This window comes from Trichechus manatus, unplaced genomic scaffold, assembly GCF_000243295.1.
Source record: "Trichechus manatus latirostris isolate Lorelei unplaced genomic scaffold, TriManLat1.0 scaffold00240, whole genome shotgun sequence".
In the NCBI taxonomy this organism is placed as follows: Eukaryota; Metazoa; Chordata; class Mammalia; order Sirenia; family Trichechidae; genus Trichechus; species Trichechus manatus.
In genome coordinates, this window is record NW_004444176.1 from 1,881,848 (window position 1) to 1,895,959 (window position 14,112).

A 14,112-nucleotide genomic window follows, 5' to 3' on the forward strand; every position below is an offset into this window, starting at 1 on the left:
CTTGAGATTCCATGATTGTTTAAACCTGTTGTAAATTCTAGTATCCCTATAGAGAATGTAAAGATCTTCTTTGAAAACATCTCACCTGAAATGTTGAGTTTTTACTTTGTTGTAACTTTTCTGTCCTTGCAGTGCAGTTTGAGGGCTCTCTGGGAAAGCTTACTGTCTCTAGCGTGAATAATCCTCGAAAAATGATCGATGCTGTTGTGACATCTCGGAGTGAGGATGATGTAAGTGTTAGCAGAATTGCATGCTTAAAAAAATCTGGGTCATTACCACTTGTTTTGTGGTCACTGTGGAATGGGATCCGGGATGACGGAGTTGCTTCTGGCCTAACCCGGAGCTTCCCAGCTGGCATGCCATGGCGTTCTAGTTTTCCGTACAGGTGCTGAGATGTTGACACCTGCGTTTCAGGCAGCCAGGCAGGGCCTGGGGTGCAGGAATGTTCTGTCTGGGTAACACTGCCTGCAGACAGAAACATCTGTTTACTCCGTTTGCTTTTCAAAGAGATTATCATTTCTGTGTGTTTTAAGAGTTTCCTATAACGTCTTTATCCTGTGCTAGATTCTAAAATTACTTTTTGCCTGTCTGTGAATTCAGTTTAATAGTTTAGATGTGGGTTGATTTAATTATCTTTATGATCTTTGTCTACATTGGTGTTGTTTTAGCTTATGAACTTCAAGAGAGTGAGTGTTTTCTTCTCAAAGCATTTTCAGAGATGAACCTATAGGTGCACACTTAGTGAATTATTTTAACAGCAGTGAAGAATTTATATTAAATAGTCTTGTCTTTTTTAGGAGACAAAAGAAAAGCAGGTTCGGGACAAGAGACGAAAAACACTTGTCATAATTGAGAAGGTAAGTTACTATAAACCCATTGCTGTCAAGTCAGTTCTGACTCATAGCATCCCTATAGGACAGAGTAGAACTGCCCCATAGGGTTTCCAAGAAGCGCCTGGTGGATTCAGACTACCAGCCTTTTGGTTAGCAGCCAGGCTCTTAACCACTCTGCTACCAGGGCTGCAGTAGTTAGTTTCAAATAAGGAATTGTCAGATGGGTGTGTAACCAACAGTAAGCAGCCAATCAGTGTTCTGTGATTTTAATTAATGACTGTATTCTTATTAAGTGCCTGTTGTGTACCAGAGCACTCCAGAAAGACTGTGGTGTACCTCACCTAGGGCATCATGGAAAGAACGCTGCACTTAAGTTAGGAGTGCTGGCTCTTTGTCCAAGCTTGTTCCGTTAATAGTCAGGTATCTTTGGGCAGGTCACGTTTCTAAACCTCGTAAAATGAGAATAAAATTTACATTGTTGTGACTAGATTGATTAAATCAGTCAGTTCACAGATACTGATTGGGTACTGGGCACTCTGCTGGTTTCTAAGAAAAATGAGGTTCTGTATAATCAAGTGGCTTGTAATAGGGTAAACACCGTGTTGTGAGGCCCTAGAGCATGGTGGTTAAGAGCACAGACTCTGGAACCATTTCTGAGTGTCACCTGGGTCAAGTTATTTTACCTTTCTGTGTTGTCCTCAGTTTCCTCATCTGTAAAAATAGGGATGCTAATAGTATCTTTCTCACTGGATTGTGGTGAGTATTCAGTGAATGAGTACATGCAGAGTGCTTAGAACAGTGCCTGCCACCTAGTACTAAAAGTAACTATTACTATTATCGTTTTTATAAACGTAAGGCATTACTTGTAGCAATACACGTTGTTTATTAAACAGTGCTGTTGTTGCTGTTGGAAAGCATGTAATCATTTTACTGTCGTGTCTTCTGGATTAGAGGTGAAGAAGGGACAAAGAATGGTGTTGGAAGAATTTTTTGTGTTATTTCACTGTGTTTCTGGATTTAAAGTGGCACGTTTTCTTCCCCCTTTCAGTCTCATTATAATGACTTTTCAGTCTTACCTTTATCTGGTAGTCCTAAACAGTGAGGTTATTCCTCTGAGACTCTGTGATCCTGACCTAACGTGCCATGACCTGCTTTGTGTCTCGCTTAGACATACAGTTTACTCCTCGATGTGGAGGATTATGAAAGGCGTTATCTCCTAAGCCTGGAAGAAGAGCGGCCTGCCCTAGTGGATGGAAGAAAGCACAACATTTGTAGCATGTATGACAACTTAAGGGGGAAATTGCCTGGACAAGAGAGGTGAGAATTACGTACTTTGAAGAAAACCTAAGACTAGCTGGACTTCCTTCTTTGCCAAACTGAGCTTACGCCTTTCGGCCTTTTTAGATACCCTTCCCTACCATCTCTGTAAGCTCGGAGTCTATCCTTTTGGCTTAACTCAAATGCTACTCTGTATACAACATTTCATAATCCTCCCCAGCCAGGAAAACAACAATCCCTCTTTATTCTCAATATCTAGAAACAACCAAACCCACTGCCATCAAGTCGATTCCAACTCATAGCGACCATACAGGGCAGAGTAGAACTGCCCTGTAGGGTAAACCCCATAGGCTGTAATCTTTACAAAAATAGACTGCTACATCTTTCTCCCATGGAGCAGCTGGTGGGTTTGAACCACCTGCCTTTCAGTTAGCAGCCAAGCGCTTTAACCACCACACCACCAGGGCTCCTTTGAATATCTATTTTTAAAATTAAAAAAAAAAAAAAAAAAAAACTGTTGCCGTTGAGTTGATTCCGACTCATAGCGACCCTGTAAGACAGAGTAGAACTGCCCCGTAGAGTTTCCAAGGAATGCCTGGTGGATTCGAACTGCTCCTTTTGGTTAGCAGCTATAGCTCTTAACCACTACTCCACCAGGGTTTCCTTAAATATTATAGTATCCATTTATTCAACAGATACATACTCAGTATCTTCTAGGGACTGTGTTAGGTGCTAAAGATTTAGTGAAGAATATTATATTATTTGGTTTCTGATCGAGTTTATTGATTGTACCTGGCTTATAATTACTAGCATGTTCAACCTTGTAATCTTTTACGTATTTTCTTTCCTATTAAGGTAGAAAGTGTAAACATTTATACTCCCTGGGGTTTCCATAGGATACTCATGTCAGTCTTCCACTAGAGACTAAGCTTTTTAAAGACTATGTCTTTTTCCCTGTATCTCTGTCATCTCTCCCCCACCCAGTAGTGTTTGGAGCAGAATCTTGCTAATGGTAAATGTTATGTAAATCACGAATACTTATATGATGAATGCAAGAGAATTATGTCTCCTAATAACTCCCCTTATCCACTGCCCATTCAAGAGAATTGCTGATTCTTCTAAATCAGGACATGCACATATAAAACAGAACATAAGAACAAGACTTTTCTGGAGTTGGGCTGACAAAAGGGGGCTGGTTGAATAAGTATGGTTCATCCATAGATTGAAATGCTATGCAGCCATTAAAATGTAATTGAAGAATATTTATTAATGTGATAAAAGTCTTCACAATAAGTTGTTGAGTGAAGAAGATTAAGTTACAAAGCTGTATGAATTCTGTAGGCCCATTTGTGTGGGGAGGGGAGGGTGTTTATTGTGGTCACAGAACATTTGCTGTTTCAACAGTCTTCACGTATACAGTTCAGTGCTATTAAATATATTCATCATGTTGTTCAACCATCACCATTTACCATTACCAAATTATTCCATCATCCTTTAGGCACATGTTTATGAAAGAAGAAAATATATATGGTATACAACAAAAGGTCTTTTAAAATGGTAACACTAGTAAAATTATCACCAGGATTATGATTGGTTTTTTTTCACTTATATATATTTTTGGATTTTACTACATTTTTCATGTGTTATTAGTGTAATTACTTAAAAGATAAGAAAGGAAATTAATGCATATAGTTCAGCCAAATTTTTTAACTTAAAATTCATGAAATGGTGATTTTCTATATTTGTGAAACTCGGAAAATGACTTTATTATTCGGATGAGAATTGGAGAAGTAATTCCAGCCATTTTTGTAGTTCAGATAATTGTAGAGTGACAGCAAGCGCACAGTGTAGTCTTTTCGTAACATCTTCAGAGGGAAAAAATGAGGGTTTCTTATGTTACTCTTGCTGACCTGAGTTGGCATTTTTCTTCCCCTATAGGCCAAGTGATGACCACTTTGTACAGATCATGTGTATCCGGAAAGGGAAGAGAATGGTTGCCCGTATTCTTCCTTTCCTCTCCACAGAGCAAGCAGCTGATATTCTCATGGCAACAGCCAGGAACCTCCCTTTCCTTATCAAGAAGGATGCACAAGATGAGGTGATTCTCCATGTGGGGCATCTTTCCTTTGAGTCTTCATAGCTGATAACATTTCTAGAATCCAAACTTCTTTCATCACCCCCCCACTCCTTCTCTTGTTACTTTAACCTTTGGCAGTATGATTTGATTGTTTAAAGCAAAACCTTAGCTACTCCAGGCCTGCTTTTAATTCAGTTTTTGGTTAAATAGGCTGTGTAAACTAAACATGAATAAAGCAACAGTTCCGTCCTGCTTGACATAATTGTAAAGATGTATCTGCAACAGCTTATATCAGAATTTCTTGGGAAGCAAATAACTTCGCCCCACCGCAAACATGCTGAATCAGAATTTCCAGATTAATGATCAGGGCTTCTATATCTTTGGAACCCTGGTGGCGCGGTAGTTAAGAGATTTTCTGCTACTCAAAAGGTCAGCAGTATGAATCCACGGGCCTCTCCCTTGTACACCCTATGGTGTCTACTCTGCCCTGTAGGGACACTATGAGTCAGAATCAATTCGAGGGCAGTGGGTTTGGTATGTTTTTGGTTTTCTAAATCTTTAGTAAGGTCCCCAGCTGAATATGACTCTTGCTGAAGTTTAAAGTTTTCTGATCTCGGTTACTTTGCTGGATATAAAGTATCACTCATTGGGCTGTTATCAGTAGCTTAATAATAGTCTGTAGAATTAGTTGAATGGTATCCCACAGGAATTGGGTCAGTGCTTTCAAATAATTTTTTTCATGCTCTAAACTAAGCTGGAATTTGAAACATGGTTGTCTAGTTTATAGAATAACTCTTGGTTAGAGTTGCTCTCTGCTTACCTCTGTGATAGTGCTTAAAATATCAGCAAAATTTAGAATTGTTTGGGAGCTCCAAAGCAAGGATAAGACAAGGGGGCAGTATTAATGAGTATGAGATTCAAAATAGTAAAAACTATGGGAGTAGAGCTGAGAGTTCTGTTAGACCACAGGTTGAGTAATGACTGTGTGGTAATAGTCCTCAGAAAACAAACATTGCTGGTACACTATATAACTAGTATGACATGCAAGAGTTGGAAATTATTCCTTCTCTAACCAAACCAAAGCCAAACCCAAACCCTTTGCCATCGAATCAGTTGCAACTCAGCGACCCGGTAAGACAGAGTAAAACTGCCCCATAGGGTTTCCAAGGAGTGGCTGGTGGCATCTTAAGAGGAAATGAATGAGAAGCCTAAGTCTCATCATTGGAAAAAGTGAAGTGGGATGAGATAAGTACATTTGTGAAGCACTTCAAGAATGAAAAATGGATTGGGGGAAAGTTTTAAGGATTTGAGGTTTATCCTATGAAATAGAAGACCATACTAAAACGTGTCAGCTACCTTGGAGCATATAAATTGTGGAGACAATGAGGCAGGTGCTGACTCAGCATCACAGAGAAACTCATTAATGGAAACAGGTTTGAGAAAGCTTCATTCACTCAGCAAATATTTGTTGGATACTATGTACCAGGCTCTGGTTTAGGTGCTTGTTGTTAGGTGTCATTGAGTCAATTCTGACTCAAAACAACCCTATGTACAACAGAACAAAACACTGCCTGGTCCTGCATCATCCTCACAATTGTTGCTACATATGAGCCCATCGTTGGAGTCACTGTGTTAATCCATCTCGTTGAGGGTCGTCCTATTTTTTGCTGACCCTCTACTTCACCAAGCATGGACTGGTCACTTTTGATAACATGTCCAAAGTACGTGAGACAAAACCTTGCCATCCTCACTTCTAAGAAGCATTCTGGCTGTACTTCTTCAAGACAGATTTGTTCATTCTTCTGGCAGTCCATGGTATATTCAACATTCTTCACCAACACATAATTCAAATGCATCAAATCTTCGGCTTCTTTGCTAATTGTCAAGCGTTAGCATGCATATGAGGCAATTGAAAATACCATGGCTTGGGTCAGTTACACCTTAGTTCTCAAGGTAACATCTGTGCTTTTTAACACTTTAAAGAGGTTTTTTGCAGCAGATTTGCCCAGTGCAATACATTGTTTGATTTCTTGACTGCTGCTTCTATGGGCATTGATTATGGATCCAAGTAAAATGACATCCTTGGCAACTTCAACATTTTCTCTGTTTACCATGATGTTGCTTACTGGTCCAGTAGTGAGGATTTTTGTTTTCCTTGTATTAAAGTGTAATCCATACTGAAGGCTGTATGGTCTTTGATCTTCATTAGTAAGTGCTTCAAGTCCTCTTAACTTTCCGCAAGCAAGGTTGTGTCATCTGCATATCGCAGGTTGTTAATGAGTCTTTCTCCAGTCCTAATACTGTGTTCTTCATATAGTCCAGCTTCTTGGATTTTCTCAGCATACAGATTGAATAAGTATAGTGCTAGGGACTAGGAATACAAAAATGCCTGCCTTTATGGAGCTTACCTGCTAGTGAGGAAAACTTGGTTAAATATAGAGAGGAAGATCTTAACGTATGTGCATTAAAAAATGAGAGATCACACCTGTAAGTACTATTTATTTGAACTTTGAAATAATAACTTGTTCCATGTCTGAGGCATGAAAGGTACAAGATAACCCTGGAATACCATGTGCCAGAGGTACAAGATAACCCTGGAATACCATGTGCCAGAAGCAAAGAAGCTAAAACATTACTAGGGTCCTTGTTACGACATTCAGAAGCCAACCTGAAGGGGCTCCTATTGGTCAAAAATGGGATAATTTACATCAGAAAGAAAAATTGAAACAAATGGGTTAAAACAAATATATTTAATGAGTTCATAATGATACAAAAAAAAAAATCGATTGCCTTCAGCGATTGCTAGACCATCAACTCATTCTGAAAACTGGTAAAGGAAAAAACCATTTCATCCTGCTTTTCCAGTGTGAGCCAGGTTTCATCGTAACTAGAGAGTAATGATACAAAGTTTTTCTTCCAGCTAATAAATGCAAAAGAAATGATAAAATTAGAAAACCATTTTGCGACCTCTAATGGAAAATCAGTCAGTCAGTCAGTCAGTCTGGACGTGGATCATTAGTGGCTACTAAAAGCGTTAGGTAAAGGGTTAATGTGGAACTGTACAATGGATAGAGCAGGCTGACAACACCTGAGCCCGCTGATCATTCGAAACACCACTAGGAGTGGGCCAGCCAGACATGATGTGCTTCTTGATGTGTTGAAATAGAAAGCACATAGCTGTACCCAGGAAGTTTTCTTGCCCCACCCCCCAGTTGAACCTGAATGTAATCAAACATCTAGCTCTGACTATCCATCTATGGGAAAAGGAGGGCATAGAGGAAACTGTTAAGTGGCCCCACAGAGATGCAGTTAGCCAGATCCAAACTAGGGGATAAATGACCCTGTTTCCTTAACAAGTAAATGACACGAGGAAAGGGTATGCACGGTGACACAGAACCTGTTGAGATTTAAAAAGCCTCCTTGACCAAATGCAATGTGTGGTTCTTGTTTGAATCATTAGAAACATCAGCTGCTAAAAGACGTTTTTGAGACAATTAGAGAAATTTGAACTTGGAGTAGATAGTGATGGTACTAACAGATTATCGTTAATTTTATTAAGTGTGATAACATTTTAAGAGGTTTTTTTTTTTTTTTAAGTATTTTCTGTTAGAGATACAAACTGAAGTATTTATGGATGAAGTAATATGTGGGAGGGACATAGATTTATTGAGATTGGCAAAATGTTGATAATTTGATAGTGTTGAGATTGAGTGATGGGCACATGGGCTTCATTACACTATTCTCTGTACTTTTGCATATGTGTAAAATGTGCTCCATAGTAAAAACTTTGTTTAGAGTAGACCACAGAAAGTGGCCTGTCTATTCGCCATCCTTGGGTGCTGTTTAAAGTAAAACCAACAATTACTTTTTATACCATGGGTATTGAGTGCCTGGAAGCACTCTTGATTTCTTTTCATGTGTTAAAATCTCTTTATATTGATAGCTGTGTGTTTTAACTTCCCAGTCTGGGTCACATGGCAAAAAGAAAAGAATGACTGGAAGGCTAGAATTCATTGGGTTCTGTCTGATTCCAGCTCCTAGCTTTGTGACTCTGTACACATTGTTTAGCTTCTCTAATAAGCAATAAAAATTGGATAATGATTCATCCATTTTCACAATGAGCTTTTATAAAGATAAAGCAGGATACAATTAAATCCAGAAATACTTTTCAGTTAAGCCTATAGCACTCTGAACTGACCGATTTTAGAGTACTTCTCAGAGTATATTGAAATTTCCAATTTACCTATGTCTTCCCCACTGTACGTTAGATCCCTCAGGGTCTGTGTCCTGTTTACCGTTTGTTTTTAGCCCACAGGGCCTGGCACATTGTAGGCATTTAAGTATATGTGGTATAAGTTAAAATATTGATGTTTTATTATTATGTATGTCTTGCTGTGTATTTGAAAAGTGATTTTGCACCCTTGATTCATGCAAGTCATGAGGTTTCCAGAGCAAATTGAGATGGGAAAGTTCTCAGTAGACATTCTAGAATCCATCGTTAAGACTAGTAGTATCTGCTAAACCTGTCGCCCCTCTTTTGTTATATCTCGCCTCCAGTGGTTGAGTGTACAACGGAGCATCCTCCCATCCTTGCCCACTGATGGAGGGTATTGTTTTATGAAGTAGTTGTTGCCAGGATGTAATGCTTCTGTTTTGTTTTTTGTTTTGTTTTTTTTTTTGCAGGTGCTGCCATGCTTATTGAGTCCCTTCTCTCTCCTCCTCTATCATCTTCCGTCAGTGACTGTCACCAGCCTTCTGCAACAGCTAATGAACCTACCTCAGAGTGCAGCTGCACCAGCACCCTCCAACCCTCACCTCACTGCTGTGCTCCAGAACAAGGTGGTCTTGCCCTTCTGTATCCCTGCACTTTGCTAGGTTCCACGTTTGAGTTATATAGAGTCTATATAATGGCTGCTTTAGCCGTAACAACTTGTGAGAAAGGCTTCTTTCCATCAAGAGTTGCATGATAATACTAGTGTCAGAGGCTAGAAATCACAGTGGTGTCAACAAAACAATTTTATGTATCTCATGTGAAATAAAGCTAGTATAGTGGCTCCACAGTGTCATCAGGGACCCAAGCTTCTTTAGTTTTTCTTCTCTCCCATTCTTAGCTGTGGCTCTGATGCTCATAATCCTGTATGGTCCAAGATGGTTGTGGAATTTGAGGCTTCGCTTTATATCAGGAAAGGGAGTGAGTGCGGAGGGCAAGATGGTATGGGTTAGCTGTCTCTCCTCCTTACTTGGAGCTTTTCCAAAAGTTCTAACCAACAACTTCTACTTAATCTCCATCTCAACGGCCAGGACTTAGTCATGTGGTCTCACCTAACTGCAGGGAAGGCTACAAAATGACTTTTCCTTTTTAATCCATTTCTGTGCCAGTAAATAAAAGAAAAGCCTAATCCCATGTTGTCTAGGGCTGGTAAAAATTGTTATTTCACCTCAGGGTGGGGCGGGGAGAGGCAGAGGCCTGTGCTGGGTTGGCTTGGCCGGTCGCTGCAGAACCAGTGGTAGAGCCAGGAGAAGGACGCAGCCTCTCAGTTCATGACCATTCGCTCTCTGTCTGACTTAACAGAAAATGCAGCAGCACGGGCGTTTTAGTTTAGTGCCATTGCCCATTTAATGCCAGGACCCCCTCCGCAGGGGTGGAGGAGGATTAGATGCAGCACTGAGTTTGATTCCTTCTGTCTCCCTTTGCAGTTTGGCCTGTCACTGCTCCTCGTTGTACTGAGCCGTGGGGAAGACCTACAGAGTTCAGATCCTGCTACAGAATCAACGCAAAACAACCAGTGGTCAGTCTGGGCTGTGTTTCTTCTCTTATTTTAAGTTCTTTTAGATAATTGGTCATTCTTTTGCTCTTACTGTTATTATGGGTTTTCCCTGTCAGGACAGAGGTGATGTACATGGCAACCCGAGAACTTCTGCGGATTCCCCAAGCAGCCCTGGCCAAGCCGATCTCTATACCCACAAACCTGGTATCCCTCTTTTCACGCTATGTTGACCAACAGAAGCTGAACTTGCTGGAGACAAAACTGCAGTAAGTTTGAAACAGGACCACATGTCACTGAAGTTGGCACTTTAGAAGTTATGATGAAGAGGTAGGGAGGGAAGAATAAAGCTGAATTTGGTAGAAAAGATTAAAGACTTTTACCAAATGTTTGAGTATCTACTAGATATAAAACACTGTGCTGGGTCAGTAGCACACTCGTAGAAGTTAACTAAGAGAAATATCTTAGGTATTTTGTTATGAGAATTCCTACAAGGATGTAACTTTAATGCAAAAGATTACCATCTGTCTTGATTTATTTATATAAACAAGTTTCCTTTCTTTTTTTCTTTATACCCATAGGCTAATTCAGGGGATACGATAAAAGATCTCCAAATGATTAAAGATCTCCAAATGCATCCGGTACCTCCTTTTGGCTGCCACCTGCACTGCTGCCATCACCAATGGAGTGTTTTTAATGAGGGAGGGAAAGTAGCTTATTCCCCAAAGCAAAAGTCTTGTGGGATCGAGCCCTGTTTACAGGGATTGTCTCTAAATGGCCAGGTATTTCCCCACTGCTCTGTGAAATTGGTTGGGTGATACTTCTGCTGGTTTCTTCTTATCTTCTATGTTACCATTCTGCATGCCCTACTTTTACTCATTTCTTCTCAATTTGGCATTTTCTTTGCCCTAGAGATCCAAATGTAATCTCTCCCTTTATCCCACCACCACTACTCCAGTTCAGAGTAGATTGTAGCCTGCCAAAGGATTTCTTCCCTCATCCTATTGAAGTCTTTTTTCATTGCCCTATATTAATATGACTATAGGAGAGCCAGTTAAGTAGAAATTGATATCCATCTATACACACACTCAACACTCCCCTATACGTACATTTCTGTGGTCTCCAGTGGGTCCTTAAAGAATGAGTTTTGGATTGGAAAAATATTCAGTGATACACCCCTCCTTTAATAACAGGTTTTTTTAATTACAGTATTTTTAATCTGTTTCTATTCTGTCTTATAATCAATTTGGTGAGTTCTACTTGTTTTAATATAAACAAGGATATGCAGTACATTTAATAAAATCAAAAGTCTTAATTGGCTGATGCTCAGCTCTAGGCTAAGAAGTCCTTATTCTCTTCCCCACTTGTGTTTGTTTGGTTTCTGTCCATCTCAGTAGAAACAGCGCACGGTTAAGCCTTTTCTTACCTGCAACAACTACAGCGTGCTTGAGCCCATCCTCTCAGGTGCACGCAGAGCCCCCAGGATGCTCCTCACTTAAGAGCCTGCTTCCGCAGTGTAGCTTTTTGCACACTCACCTTGTCTTCCTGAGACTATTTCAGCAAGCCATGCTTTTACTTCTCTGTTGCCCATTTTTATTTGGTGTCATGGGTAGAAACCCCCAAATGTAACCATAGAAGCTAAGGTTGGCCTGCTTTGCCCCTCATCTCCACACCATGAGCAGAACTGCTGTCCTTGCTACTCCATCTCACCCACGTCCCATTCCCAGGCAGCCAGGGGCCTGGGTATGAACCCTAGCAGGGCAGCCCGCCATGATCCTTTTTGCTTGCCCTCTCCCATTCACCAATCAACCAGGATAAGGGGTTTTGATCCCCAGTGATTACAGCACTCAAGAAAATCAAATCTGAATTAATTTTACCTGACTGTCCTAATCTACTCTCTGCTGTTCTCACCTTTTGGAATGTAGTGGGGAGGACAGGTTATGATATTTAAAGAGAATAAACATTTTGCACATACACATATTGTACAACGGTAAAATCCTCCGTTATAACCAGTTGTCTGTGTTCTCCACACCCTCTCTTCTCTGTCTCCATTTCTTCCCAGTCTGTAGCCCCAGGCTCCACCTACCTTTCCCCACTGACATGACCTAGCTTCCCTCTGCCATCACCTACTGACTCCTCAGCGTCACAGCTGATCAAGTGAATACTTGATTATTATTTCTCCCTCTCCGTGCTTTATCTTTTTTGTTTGGTTCTAATTAATGAAAATAAAAGTTTCTAAATTTACATTTTTATAGGGTATTGTAAATAAAAACAAATTGTATACTTGAAAAAAATGTGTCCTTGCATTTCTACTTTCTCACTGCTTCTAAACATGATTTTTAATGCGTTTCTAGCATATGTAGATAAACTGGTAAACCTCTTGGTTTTGGGGATTGAGAAGGTTATCTCTGCATAATGTTTTTACCTTTTTAATGTTGTAAAGGAGTCAGTAAAGATCTTATGTTTACATGATAAGTTTTTTTAAGAAGCCTAGGATGCTTTCAGTTCCCCCCAACCCTGTTCTAATTGCAGAATAGAATTACGCATTTTAGTAGATCCACACTACAGTTCATCTTCCCCGTCCATCTCTAGGCATATGTGAATCCTTCCCCTGACGTACACGTGGGGTTGCCATGAGTTGTAATCTCTTCCGTAGCAACAGGTTTGGTGGGGTTTTTTTTGTTTGTTTGTTTGTTTTTTATATAGATGTTACTTTTTAGAGCAGTTTTGGGTTTTACAGAAAAATTGTGCAGAAAGTAGAGTTCCCATATGCCACTCTCCCCCCCACACATACTGTTCCAGTAATCAGTAACATCTTGAATTCCTGTGGTACATTTGTTACAAATGACTAACTGATACTGATACATTATTATTAAAGTTTACATTAGGGTTCACATTTTGTGTTGTACTGTCCTGTGAGTTTTAACAAATGCATAATGTCATGTGTCCATCGTTAACATTATCATGTGTAATCATTTCACTGCACTAAAAATGTCCTGCGCTCCACCTATTCATCCTTCCTCCATCCCCCTAAACCCCTAGCAGCCACTAGTCTTTCACAGTCTCTATAGCTTTTCCTCTTCCAGAATGTCATATAATTGGAATCATACAGTATGTAGCTTTTTTAGACCGGCTTGTTTCACTTAACAATACACCCTCTCCTCACCAATGTGGTTAGGTTCCAAAGACCAGGTCATTATGAGAAATTGGTGTTAGGCAAAAATGGAGCATGACCACATCAGATCACAAAATGATGACTATTACATAACTGCCAAACCACTGAGAATCATCCCAGCCAAGCTGACACACAATCTTAACCAATAAAGCTAGCACCTCGGTTCGTTACTCCCAGACGTATGTCGTTAACGTGCAAAATAGATGGTAGATTTTTTACTATTGTACATGGGAAATGCTGAATAAGAAGATAGTTGATAAATGAGGGGAAGGTGTATACACTTAAGTTTCTCCATGACTTTTTGTGGCTTGATAGCTCATTTTTTTAATCACTGAATATTTCATTGTATGGATGTGCACAGTTTATCCACTCAGCTATTGAAGGACATCTTGGTTATTTCCAGTTTGGGCCAATTATGAAAAAAGCTGCTATGAACATTTGTGATCAGGTTTTTATGTTGAAGTACGTTTTCAACTCATTTGAGTAAATACCTAGAAGCACAAGTGCTGGATCGTATGGTAAGCCTATGTTTAGCTTTGTAAAAACTGTCAGACTTGTCTTCCAAAGTGAGCTGTACCATTTTGCGTTCCCACCAGCAATGAATGAGCATTCCTGTGGCTCCACATCCTCCTCAGCATTTGGTGTGGTCAGTGTTTTGGATTTAGCCTTTCTAGTTGGTATTTAGTGGTATCTCATTGTTTGGATTTGCAATTCTCTATGGACGTGACGTTAAGTGTTTTTTCATATGCTTGGTTGCCATCTTCATATCTTCTTTGATGATGTTTCTGTTCAGATCTTTTGCCCATTTTGTAATCAGTTTGTTTGTTATTGTTGAGTTTTAAGAGGTCTTGTCTGTTTTGGATACAATTTCTTTATCTGAGATGTGTTTTGCAAATATTTTCTCCCAGTCTGTGGCTTGTCTTTTCATTTTCTTAACAATGTCTTTCACAGAGCAGAGGTTTTTAATTTTACTAATGAAGTCCA

General features: G+C 39.8%; 1 protein-coding gene across 1 annotated transcript in view; it reads left to right on the top strand.

Annotated features, from left to right (window-relative positions):
• PATL1 (PAT1 homolog 1, processing body mRNA decay factor) overlaps window positions 1-12,271 on the top strand; it is a 28,955-nt gene extending 16,684 nt beyond the window's left edge. The window contains exons 12-19 of the mRNA XM_004389292.2: window positions 133-230; window positions 798-857; window positions 2,002-2,150; window positions 4,050-4,209; window positions 8,872-9,027; window positions 9,886-9,977; window positions 10,073-10,222; window positions 10,535-12,271. Of these exons, the coding sequence (XP_004389349.1) occupies window positions 133-230; window positions 798-857; window positions 2,002-2,150; window positions 4,050-4,209; window positions 8,872-9,027; window positions 9,886-9,977; window positions 10,073-10,222; window positions 10,535-10,556 (887 nt within the window). The 3' untranslated portion in view covers window positions 10,557-12,271. The remainder of the gene's footprint in view (window positions 1-132; window positions 231-797; window positions 858-2,001; window positions 2,151-4,049; window positions 4,210-8,871; window positions 9,028-9,885; window positions 9,978-10,072; window positions 10,223-10,534) is intronic.
• Window positions 12,272-14,112: the final 1,841 nt, after the last annotated feature.